We start from the raw sequence: 12,774 nt of genomic DNA on the forward strand, positions 1-12,774 counted from the left end.
CCTTCTGCATTCGAGGGCATTTCAGTTCACAGGCTTTGTTTTTGGGTCAAGATTATAGATACCAGAATAGATGGATATCGATAGATAACATGGGACAGCTGATTCCCCAGCCAGGAAAGGGAAAGGTTTGCAATACACTAGAGCTTGTTCCTCGCCCGCAAAAAAAATTATTTATATTTAATTTTCATCTTCTCATTGCAACAACAATAACTAGTAACAAAAGTTAAGCAAAAATTTAGGTATACTATGTCAAAGTGGTTTTGGAAACAGAATTTCAAAGCCATAAGCCAATGGGCAAGTCAGAGTTCATGTTCAAATGGTAACCCTGGTTCAGTGTACACCAGGTTAATGATAACATGCCTTGGGACTTGTTCACCTGACAAGAGGCAATATCGCTGGCAAATATTTATCTTAGCAGTGTGGGACAGTACTTCCTGGTGTGTGTTGCCTCAGAACTGTCCAGCAAGTGGGAGCACCATCTCTTTACGATATGAGAAGAATGGTTACAGGCTGAAACCAGCTGAGCTCTGGCCCGACTGGTTGCCTGCAGGGTGGTGCTCCCAAGGCTACACTGTTAAAAGTCGATGTTGGCGTAAAGAATTCACACAAAAGGGAAGCGAGTTCTTGCAGTAACTCCACTGATTTTGGTCATGTTGTGCAAAGGAAACATTTGACTTGCAGAGACTATTCCCTGACTGGAAGAGATGATCTGTGATTGCAGAGGAGGGCCTAAGGGCACACAGGAGAGAAGCGGTCATGCAACAGCAGCAGGACCAGAGTGGGTTTAGCGCTCAGAACTCGCAAGAAAAACTTTTCTTGAAAAGTTGTTCATGTCTGAAGGATCTCAGAGAGAGGTTTTACATCACTTGCTGTGTCTTGGCTAAATAGAAATCTGACCCAGCAGCAGAGAAGCAATGAATTCAGGGTAACACCTGCCCCCCCCAAATTGTAAATAGGTTAGCACAGGTCAATTAGAAACTGGCATAAGTGAGCAAATGAGAGGGTGAGACCCTGTGGAGAATGGATGAGGGAAAGGTGGGAAGCTTCATCTACTCTGTTCTGCTCTCCCTTCAAAAGTGCTCTGCTTTTGCTTTTGCTTCAAGTTTAAGCTAAAGTAATTTTGCTTACCAAAAAAGCAAAACACACAGCAGACTTGAACAGCAAAGTGTCTCTTTAAGTCAAGGCCATTCTCAGTTTTTGCATAAAATCTCATTATTAGCAAAAGACATGGGAAAACATATTTCCAAGTGTCCCAGAGGAGATGAGATTGTCTTTCATGCCCTTCTTCCACCCAAAGTTAGTGAAGAGATGCTGAAGGGTTTCAACCAGCCTTCTTGCTAAGCTGTCCTGCTGAGGATTGAGGGCTGAGGTTTACTTGAGTGTGTATCTAACAACTAACACAGCATGTTTACTCTTCTGATGACAAAAGCACTCAAGAATGATTTCTTCACCCGCAGGCAAAGAGGAAAGAAAGAATGCCTTTTTGCATTGCTGTGCTTTTTGTGTTCCAAATGCTTGCACTTGATTTTATCAGCAGGAACATTTTTCTGGGTAATGTGAAAATTTATAGATGAGTCTCAATACTGAACAACTGCAACACCTGCTTCCAGAGGATTTGCATTGCATTTCCAAAGTATCTGCATTGCACTGACAGTGTTCAGTATTATCTGAGGATCCTTCACATTTATAATCAAGCAAAATGGCCCAGGAACTAGACCAGATTCAAGGAATGGGAGAGTTAGGTTCAATTCATTACTTGAGCACAAACAAGTTATTGGATTTGTTGGCCCTGTTTCCCAAAGTTACCTGCACTCTGCCTATTCCCACTGTGGTCATTAGGTGTATGCAGCCTTTCTTACTATTTTTAAGTAAAAACAAAAGACAAGATTCAGTTCATCTGACTGTACCCATTCTCAACTGACTGGCTTGGATCTCAATATGGCCAGTACAGAGTGGCACCTTTCCAACAGCTGTCTTAGAAACCAGCCTTACATGGAGACACATCATTCCAGAAAGACCCAGGGAACTAGAGGACTAAAGTATCCTGAGCTGAATCCCACAGAGGGGAAAGATGGGTTTTCTGGTTGTATCCCAGTGACATACCAAACAAGCACGGATGAGAGCAGAGGAGAAGGTATGTCATTCAATTCTTCTGCTATTCAGTATTAAGTTAGGTGAAGAACAATGAGTGCAATGAAGTGGCACTCATGAAAGTAAACTGATGGCAGCTAAAATGATTTATTACAAAAAAAAAAAAAAAAAAAAAAAAAGAAAGAAAAAGCTGCTGGGCACTGCACTTGAAATAGGGAAATCACAGGCCTCAGTTCTCTTCCAGCTCATAGAAAACCCAAACTACAAACTACTACTAGCAAATACATCTGTCTTCCTTGCATATTTTGAAAGCATTCTGATCCCTGTCTATGTAAGATACTCCCACAAACACCATGTACCATGGGACTTGCTAGCTGGCAGTAAATCTTTTATAATACAGGACATAGTCACATAGTGAGTAGTCGGACTGAATTTAAGTCTTTCAGTGGACAAAGATTAATATGGTCTTTGTAATCAAGAGAGTACTGCAGGGTGGTAAGAATTTTAAAAAGGCTGTGAATATAATAATCGTTGCATATATGTAAAATATGTTTTTAACAGTCCTGATGTAGTGCTCACTCTCTAAAAGGCAAATAGTATCTTGCTTTCCTCCAGTGATGCAGTTTCTCAGTCAAAGGGGGGTATAAAATCAGTGGGGAGAAGATTGAAAAAGTGCAGCCTTGCCCCTGAGCTCAGCCATGTCTGATACTACAGACTAAACTACAGCTGTAAAAGCTTTTGGTGTTGCCCTTATAAATGAAGTGTTATGTATGGGCATTGTTTAACTTGTATTTACTTCAGGCAGGACTTCTTTAGAGACAGTTGATGCCTTCTAAGAGTGCCTTGTAATAACCTAAGTCTATTCATCACTACAGGAGGAAAGGCATTAGTCACATTGTCCCATTAGCAGCACCACTGAAATAGAACAAGTCCTCTTTAAAATGCAATTTATTCTACAAATACATAGAGCAGAATCCTTTGGTAAATTTCCATAACTGCATATATTATCAGAAGGAAAACACAAAGGAGAAAAATAACATTGCTTGAAGGTTGCTCAGAGCTATGTTCTAAACTACTCACATGCTAAGGAAACATTAAATGGGAGCCAAAACACCTCCATGAGTTTACATTCATGTTCTCTTCCTTGGGCATTTTGTTTCCATGCATCCACACTCGTCTACATGTACATATGTGAACGTGACTGTCTTATGCTGAGAGCAAACGAGTTCCACTTGCACTTCATGACTCTTTTTTTCATGGCAGCAAATGCATTTGTGCTCCATTTCATTGGCTTCAAAGGAATACCTGTGGAAACAGTATTCACACATCAGCCTGCAGCCAAGTGCTTTCACAAGCCAATTGATACCTACTGCTTGGAATATAGGTACTTCTAAAGAATATAGGAGTAAATATTTCCTATTCCCTTTTCTAATGGTTCAAAACAATCTATCCTTATGATGCTATGAGCTATGCAGGGCCTAATCGTTCGATGCCAGTGGGAAAAATCCTAGTCACTATTGGTTAGGCCCATTCCAGCAAATCAGAAAAGAGCAATTTATGCAGAGTAGCAATCAGAGATGTTTAAAAATTGCCTAAGGGGGTGTATAAGAACAGGTAAATTTTATAAGATCTGTTTTTGTAGTGCCCTATTTTCTGAGTAAAGATAAGGCACACCTATCACACTAAAGCCTTAGTATGACATTGAGCCACATAACTAAAGATTGCTCTTCTGCACACTCTGCGGCCTAGCCAGCTCCTTCTACAGTTGGAAAGGGACAAACTGCATCTGGAGCTGGGGAAAGGAGCCCAGGAAGACCACATACCAGTGAGGACACCGGTTTCCTACTTACACAGAATAGGTACTGCACGTCCCTTCACAGAAAGGCACTGGGACTGGAGCAGCAGACTTACAGTTGTTGTGAATGATATATTGTTCTTTCATGTTACGTTTGCATTTATGTGGTAGGTCAACACCTGTGTGGGAGACACACAGACACGGTTAATTAGACTTATTAAGATTGGAGAGGAAACATTTTGAAAGATACTTACTAGGAAAGCAAAGGCAGATCATCATACTAAAACCACATATAGTTCAAAAGGATAACTAAATATCCAAGAGGCACTAATTCATAAAAGTAATTCCATGCTTGTCAAGGCAATTTCCTATTTGGGGAATAACTCAAATGAAGATGTTATAAATATATAAGTTCAGATAAAGCTACTCCTGAACCAAGACCTAAAGGAGATATAAAGAGGTTTTTTGTTTGTTTGTTTGTTTGCTAACATGTGTGACTGTAATGGCCAATAGTTTCTGGACAAATGTGTGGATCCTAAAGAAAAGGAAATTTTTTTTTTACACGTAATTTCCAGATGGAAGAACAGAGAATGTACTTTCTACAGATTCTCTCCTCAAGAACACAGTTTAAACTATTTCAGTTATTTTAAAATATAGAAAAGGAGATCACAAAGGTTTTTAGTATCCCCACTGCAGTAATGAGGCAGACTTTAAGCAGACTGTGAGGTGCAGAGCAGTTCTAGAAAAGTTTGACTGATCCCTTCAGTCCCACAGGTATCGGCAGAAACTGCAGGTGCTCACTTCATGCAGGATCAAGGCTACAAGGAGCAGAGAAGCAAACAGTGCTTGATTAGAGATATCACTGTCTTAAAACACTCACATGTCTTACAACAGCCATCCGAAGTCACATCAATTGTCCCCTGTGTTGAGAGTAAACACAAGAACAGTTCAGATACTCTTAGATGGGCATATTGCTAAACGACTAGTAGCAATGATGGGAGTTCTAACACCTTCCTGCTGATTCCACATGACAATACTGCAAGAGTACCAGTTATATATATAAATATAAAGAATTTTCAAGAAAACCAAGAAGGAAAGGAATGAGCTTTCTTAAAACTATGAATCATATCACAAGCCAGGTAAAACATTTTGCAAAATATGCCTCCCTTATTTAGATCCTGTGGAAGCCACTAATCACTGAAAACCAGGTCACATAAGTCCCCTTGTCACATATCTTGCTTATGCATCTACTCCTTCTTTCCTTAGCAATGCACCTTTTCACAGAAGACGACACAGTGTCTATCAGCTCTCTCAGGGGCTCACAGTAAGTTAGCTTACTCACTTTCAAATCGAAACCTTCCAGAACAGCAGAAGCAGAACTCCTACCAGAAGGCATTTATCTAGTTCTAAAATACTTACTGGAACACAGTTTGATGCCTCAAATGGTAGGCAGACCTTTACTGTACTAGTCAAAGAGAAGTGGCCTGCTAATTCAGTGCATGTGTACTTAGTACAGTTATCGTATGGATCTTTATAACTCTTTCCAACCTGGAAAAAAGACAGAAAAATAAAAATAACAAAAACCAACAATAAACACAAATTACAATATACATTAACATTAAAAATAGAATAATATAGTAGTAATGTGGTCAATGACCTACCAGGGGAACTTGGTTGCTCATATCACAAAATAGTTAAGGTTGGAAGGGACCTCTAGAGAACATCTAGTGCAACCCCCATATCATATCACTTTGAAGGTGTTGAAAATGTCTGGAACTTAAATCTACAAATTATGTACAATGCTCACCCAGTAGCAGCCTATGCAAAAAAATATCTTCTGTGGCCACTTAGGTGGAAAGAATCAAAAGCTGATGGAGAATGAGTATGGAGTTTTGGATGGCAATAGCGAGCAGCACTGTTAAGTACATCATGTGGGTGTGTTAATATATGTTGAATGAAGCAAGGGATTTCAACAGCTTGCTTTTTCAACAGATGGAAGCAGACCCCAAAATGCAGAAGATGGAAACAGTCTTTAGAACAGAGGCTAAAGGACAAATGCAAAGCCTATTCACAATAGCCCCCTTTGAAGGAAAATGTAAAAAGAATACAAATATGAAAAAGCAGTTCAAAAGAAAAACTCTCAAGGAACAAAGGGATAAATAGAAAAGATGCAGAACAGAGCTATCAGGGAAGAATCAGGATCTAAGACAGTAGTAACTGGGTGAGACAGTGTTATTAACTGTTCACAGTAGTAGTAGACTGTAATGAAATCGAACAGCCAGCCTGAGGCTCAAGTTGTGCCTACGTAACACTAAACTGAGAAGACAAGGTATATTACATGGTATGTTACCAAGACATGCTACACCAAAGCAGCTTTGCCACTTCCCATTTCAGCTAGAGCAAATTCTGAAAGAGCAGCAATTTAGCTATATCAGCTTACTCAGACAGTTTAGTGCTATGTCCCTGTAATGAAACTGTTTTCAGTTCTGGAGCACTGTGATGTGAAACCAGCTCACAGATCTCTGCAAAAGCTATATTATACAATGTCAGCCCCTCCTCTCTCCAAATTTTTCTCTCCATTCCTGCCACAGAGGCATAATTCTCAACACAACTGCAGAGAGAACTGCAGTGTTGAAATGTGCACAGTAAAGGGAGCAGCCATATAAACATCTACATTTAATTCGTAAATATATAAATTTTTAAATCTACTATTGCACTTCCCAGCATCAAAAAGTATGGCAACGCTTCAAAAATGTGGAGGCCTTTTTGGTAATTGAGCCTTGTGTGCAGAGCAGGAGAGTGCTCACCTCAATGGTCACATTGCCAAATGGGAAGGTCGCCACACAAGCCACTTGGCGGCACTGGCTGCAGCACTGGCCCTCTTCTTCCACATAGCGGAACCCCTGTAGGTATAAAAGTTACCTCTTAGCCATGTCACTTGAGGTCTTCACCTGAGGTTCACACTCACATCATTTTTTCTGTTGTCTTGGGTCTTTAGAAACCTCTTGAAATTGCTCTAAAGCTAACAATGAAACTTGACAATTTAACTGTTTCCCTCATTTGAACAAGCTGTGAGGCACTTCACTCATCAAGATGACCTTGTCACTGGCTACTCTGCAACATGATAACACACAAGTTAATTAATTGAGACAAAGAAATTAGCTTGGCATCCCCAAGTGCTTGGTCTACATGATTGTTCACAAGTACTGTCACTGTGTCAGACGTAAAGATATCTATGCACACATTAATCATTTCCTCCCTCTTGTTTTGAGTATATTTCACTTTCAGTCTTTCAGCTGGAGAATGTGTAGGTGGCCTCTAGATAAAGGATGATGGTTTTATTCATTTTTTGGATCAATAGTGGCTCTGGCTGTATCTGGGTGAGAATGGAAAAGTAACCGTTCTTTGCTTGTTCTTTGCTTGCCTTCAGTATGCTACTCAGCACTTTGTATGCAGACTCTCAGCTCCTGAGTACCAAGTCATGTCCAGACACAGGTAATCACTCAGAATGCGCAGTATCTCTGCAATCTTATTTTTTAAGTTGACAACAGACAACACAAACACGGATTTTCAGCAGTCAGTTTTCACTTTAACTAGTTTGCAATCATTTTCCCTCAGGGCATCTTTCCAAAGGTGACTTCTTAAATTTGATAAAGAAAAAAATCTAATAGAAGATCATATCCTGCTCCCTTTTAGGGAGGAACCCCATTGTCCCAGTTTTACAATATATCCCCTCAACAACCATTGTTCTTGATCTGAGAGGCTGAGCACACTGAGCTGACCTGCTGGCAGGCAGTCTGGCATTTCACTGGAACGCACTGGATGCGGTTGGTTTGCGTAACGACATCCTGCTCGTCTGTGCACACACAGTCCTCACACGACTTCCTAGGCACCACTGCCCCAGGCTGAAAACATGAAGAAAGAGAGAGCGGAGAAAAAATGCAGCAAGACTGTGGCTTCAAGGATATACTTATGTTCTCTTGACTACATGAAAATAAATGGTTGTGCTTGGGATTTATTTCTGGCAGAGCTGCCCATAAAGATCAAATTTAAGGTCTCTAACTTCAAAGCTTATACTGTCAATATCACAGAACTAATGCAAGGCTGATGTACTTACATGCATCAGTGCATCAATCATGTTAAATGAATTACTGTTTCATCTCATGAATTCCATATTCCATTCTTTTCTCAGTTTGACCTAGTAATTAATTTTACAATTTCTAATGAGATTTAAATTTATATTCAATTTGGTTTTCTTGACTGTAAAACACAGGTAATATCTCATTTAGTAAGCAAACTACTGTGCTCTAGGGGCACCTATTCAGTGCCATTTCCGATACCATAAGACTACCATCAGGGAAAACTTACGGGCTATTTTAATTTTTTTTTTTTTTATGCAAATGTTAACAAAATATCAGAGCATTCCAATTCAGGCTGCGACAGCCCATGGGAAGAAATGTCCAGAAGATAACCTACCTTATATTCAACTCCTTCAGAAACACATACACCTTTTGGTACTGCAAGAAAAAATAAAAAGGCAGTGCTAAGCAGTCAATTACTGTACTAGTGCCTGAATTCTCAGTGATTTATAAGAGAAGCAGAGAAAAACTGACCTTAACAGCCTACGCAAAAGGGGAAAGAAAAGGAGGTAGCTGGGACATGTTGCTAGTTGTTACCTTGAAGCCCACATGTAACACCTGCTCTGCAGGTGATTTCATGCACATAGTGGGCAAAACTCTATATCCGGGCATTTCCTATGTAGCAGACCTCATATATTTTTACCCAAACTTGAGAAATCAGTTGAGCTCCTTTTTATTGTTTACCATCTCAATGATCACAGAGCAACTGGAAGGTTGGGTCAGCCATGAGATTCTGAAAATACAGTTTTGAAGTAAAGCTTCTGAATGGTTCCTGTGTAACAAATTCAGTGTGTGAATACTGTCTACAGATAACTTGCACCAGTTGCTCTCTCTCAATAGGATTTAAGGCTGGGAGAGGAGAGGGAGAGGAGTGACGTTTTGTGATTTTCATCCTGGGCAAAGTTCTATTTAGAAAAAAATGCAATAGTTCAAGGAATACATAAAATCTTAACGAAACATGGTACTTACTACAGGAGAAAATAGGACAACAACCATCCTCAGATATAGATACCACTGGTTGGAAACCTAAGCTGCATGCTGTTTTGTTGATAATGCAGGTTTTTATATCACATTCTGCAACAGACAATATAGATGAAGTAAGTCAAGGCATCCTTTCTGGCAGTTTTACCTGTATATCTAAGTCTGAACATCCAAGTCATCTCCTAGTAGCCTCTCCTTTATCAAGATTTAGTTTCTGACCTGCAAAAATTCCGTTTTTAAGGACTTGTGTTCCCAAAGACAAAACTTGGTCTAAGTTCCTATGCTTAAGTGTTTCGTACTGACAAAATCTCTTAGTGATCTTTCAAAGCTTTAGCCAATAGGAATTACTAGACAAGGGAATTTATCCAGTTCCCCTGAAATATATGATTTTTCAACCATGCATTTTTGGAAACAGGGAGCATATTCAGGTGAAGTATCTAAACTTCTCCTATTCAAACTCTTCCCTAAGCATACATTTTGACTCTTGCTCCTGCTTCTTTTCTCCCTCTGGGTTTCACTCCTTGGAATACCAAACACTTCATCTTAAAGACAAAGAAGGTGACGGAGAACAAATTAGGTAAAGACAGATGAAAAGGGGAAAAAATGACGAGGCAGTGAATGAAGGCCAAAAAAGTAAAGAAATGAAGACACAAGACAGGCAGGCAAATGAAGACACCCTGATAGTCCCCATTACTCTCTCCAAGAGCCTAAGGAGCCCAGGAGGCCTCTGCCTGGAAGCAGAACAGTGTGAGGAGCAGAAACAGACCCTGCTGTCATCAAGATCCCTCATCACCCTCCCTCTTGCAGGTGAAGAGGCAGATTGTGTGCCTTGATGGATGTGTGAACCCAGGACAATGCAAATGAAAGGTTGAGGGAAAACCATGCATCACTGACGGCAAGAACTCCTGGCACTTCGGTGGAAGAAATTAAGTCCTGCATGAGGTGGTCAGAGGCTTGGAAAATACCAATTTGATGCAGAGGGACCACTCCCATGGTTTTGGTTGTCTCTACTACCTGTGGAGTCTTTGTAATCTCACTTGAGCATCACTGCTAAAAGTATATCATGCCACATGATGAACTCTATCCTTACTCACCACAGACTGTCTCTGTACAGCATGGGTCATCTGGACGTGCTCTTGTTTTTTGCACAAAGCCTTCTTTCGTGCAATTGACAGGCAGAGACTTAGCACAAGGGCGGGAAAAGCAGGAGATGTTCAAGGTTGTTTCATCACAAGTACAGTACTGACAGTCATGCTCCCAAGCCTCGCTGGGCTGTCAAAACCAGAGAAGCAACAGTTCAGAGAGCAAAACCTAGAAGCATTAGAGTAATAAATGCCTGCTGCAAGGCAAGGCAGGTATGAGTTCCCTAGGTTATTATATAGGAAGATCAGACCCAAATCCCTGCAGGTAAAGAATGGAACTGTAAGGAAAAAATGCTATTATTTGCTGCCTTCCGTTACAGGTTTATGTGTTTCATAAGGGCAACCTGATAGTTCTACCAGAAAGCTGTGGTTCCCACAAACTGCTAATTGTGTTTCCACATCTCAGGTGAGGAATGAAAGTGAGGAGTTGAGAGTCTGTTCTTTTCTTTCCCACTGTCACTACATTCACTGGTATGTCAGATAGAATTAAAAAAAACAAGATACTCATGCAACCATTTTTAAACTAGTTAACAGCACTCAGTTGCAGCATGACAACAGCATTTTTCTTACCTTTTTCACTGATCCATCTTGTGCAGTGCAACCTGTAAAACATAATAAATTACAGATTCCTTTAATAATTGCATTGGGCAAGTCAACAGAGGCAGTAGGGAGCTCTTAAGTGCAACTCTAGTTGGGGGTCTTGATCCCCCTCCTCCCCCTCGGACTTTTATGTTATTTCTTACCACAGACAGAAACACAAATGCCATCGTGATCATTCAAGAGAGTTTTTCCATTAGGACAGTAGCATCCTTCAACAAACACTGGTTGATTATTTTGGGTGGGAAGGGTATCCGCCACAAGTTCTCTGCACAATTAGAATATAAACAGGAAAAGAATGAGAGGCAGAAATGTGCCCACAGGCAATCCGACACTGAAACCCCAGGAGAGCACTATCATCCTGCCTTCCTTGGCACTTTTGAAATTATGGCCCTTTGCCTTAAGGAGAATGACCCACCTGTTGAAGCAAGTCTTTCTTTTTGCTTTCCCGCAAGGCATGTAGACCTGATCCTGAGCACAGTTGGCTTCTGTGGAATATCACAAGAAGGGGGGTTAGATCTCCAGGTCCACCAGCACCCGTTGGCACACACAGACCAACCAGAAACAACCCCATTCTAGGGGAAGGGAGAAGCTATGTATTGCCATCTAGTGATGAAGCTGTAGATAAAGTGCAAGGGAGAATAATGAGACAGGTCCCAACCAGCATCTCTGCTGAGCTGCTCAGAAGGGACTCTGGGGCAATCTCCCACTTGGTTTGCCCTAGTTCTGTGCAGGAAGAACTTCTCCGATTTGTTACTGCTTTTTTTCAGGGCAAGGAAAGGGTGAAGTCTGATTGTACTGAGGAACAGAAACTGGCACACAGAGGTGAGGGAAGAATCAACTGGTGATGCTCTGTTAGCAGTAGATAATTTTGAGACTTAATAGATACTTTTGAGACTTTGAGACTTTCTGAGACTTACCACACCACCCGTTGGTCTGACTCCGCCAGTCGACGCAGACCCCGTGGAGCCCGCACAAGGCTGCGTACGTCTGCATGCTCTGGCACTTAGCCTGGGGGCCCAGCTCGGAGCACTCACTCGCCACGCAGGCTGCATAGTAGGGTTGTGGGGGAACCACACTGTGGCAGGCAGTCAGATTCCTTTGCAAAGCAAGAAAACAGGCAGGGGCTTTCAATTCCTTGGACTAATTCCAAGGGCAAGTTCAACTCAGAACCAAACATCCTCATCTGGAGAAAGCCTCAAGGTAAAGATCCAACTGCAGATTGCTCTGATAGGGAATATGCCTACAGTACTACATATTACGCAGACCTACGTAGCCTAATTATTCATTTCACTGCTCAGATTTAAAAGATAGCCTAGACTTCACATCTTCATCATGTCCTCTAGGCATCTTGTGGACATTTACATCTGACATGTTCAGGAGTTGTCTTACCAGATGATTTTGCACAGATCAGTAGGTTCACAGCGCTGCTGATTTCGAACTTCAACTAGTTCGGAGGGACCTGGATTACAGTATCTGTTGGTAGCATCTGGCACTTTCCAGTCTAATGCCATCTCTTTGAAGGACTCAGTGATCTCACCATTCCTTTTCATAGCATCATCAGACTTGCGGTTAGTGCAGGTACCTGGTAGCAATAAAAAGGCAAAATGACAGTTCAAGGGCAAGTGATAAAGCTGCTTCTTGAGGAAAAAGGGAAACTCTGGACCCTTGTGGCAGGTAACAAACACAAGAGGTTCTGGACAAGCTCACAAGAACTGTTTGTAGAATGAGAAAGCTAGAAGAGCTAGCTACTGGTTACCCATGAAAAGCAGAGTTGAGGTATTAGCTCATGCATAACCTCTGGGGGGCTAAATGGTTTCTGTCCAGCACAGGACCTTTCATATTTGCTGTATTCCGATCCTGAGTATGGAAGTAGGATTTAGAAAAAAACTGTCCCCAACCACCATCAAATGTGGGCAGAATGTAAGGGAGTGACTTAAGCCTCCATATTCTAACAGCGTCTTTCCACCAAGTAGGGAGAGATTCATTAAAATTGTGCATCATGTAAAACTCAATGGAGTAGCATGGA

At 41.2% G+C, this 12,774-nt stretch overlaps 1 protein-coding gene across 1 annotated transcript in view; it reads right to left on the minus strand.

The window, feature by feature from the left end:
* Positions 1-3,065: 3,065 nt before the first annotated feature.
* Positions 3,066-12,774, minus strand: part of LOC112954764 (mucin-5B) — a 39,307-nt gene continuing 29,598 nt past the window's right edge. The window contains exons 34-47 of the mRNA XM_026048019.1: positions 12,138-12,330; positions 11,666-11,844; positions 11,164-11,233; positions 10,892-11,013; positions 10,719-10,750; positions 10,101-10,278; positions 8,995-9,099; positions 8,363-8,403; positions 7,669-7,791; positions 6,694-6,789; positions 5,306-5,434; positions 4,767-4,806; positions 3,942-4,065; positions 3,066-3,396 (exon numbers count right to left, since the gene is read on the minus strand). Of these exons, the coding sequence (XP_025903804.1) occupies positions 3,222-3,396; positions 3,942-4,065; positions 4,767-4,806; positions 5,306-5,434; positions 6,694-6,789; positions 7,669-7,791; positions 8,363-8,403; positions 8,995-9,099; positions 10,101-10,278; positions 10,719-10,750; positions 10,892-11,013; positions 11,164-11,233; positions 11,666-11,844; positions 12,138-12,330 (1,607 nt within the window). The 3' untranslated portion in view covers positions 3,066-3,221. The remainder of the gene's footprint in view (positions 3,397-3,941; positions 4,066-4,766; positions 4,807-5,305; positions 5,435-6,693; positions 6,790-7,668; positions 7,792-8,362; positions 8,404-8,994; positions 9,100-10,100; positions 10,279-10,718; positions 10,751-10,891; positions 11,014-11,163; positions 11,234-11,665; positions 11,845-12,137; positions 12,331-12,774) is intronic.

The sequence above is a fragment of the Nothoprocta perdicaria genome, unplaced genomic scaffold (genome assembly GCF_003342845.1).
Source record: "Nothoprocta perdicaria isolate Ctin4 unplaced genomic scaffold, notPer1 scaffold_505, whole genome shotgun sequence".
NCBI lineage: Eukaryota > Metazoa > Chordata > Aves > Tinamiformes > Tinamidae > Nothoprocta > Nothoprocta perdicaria.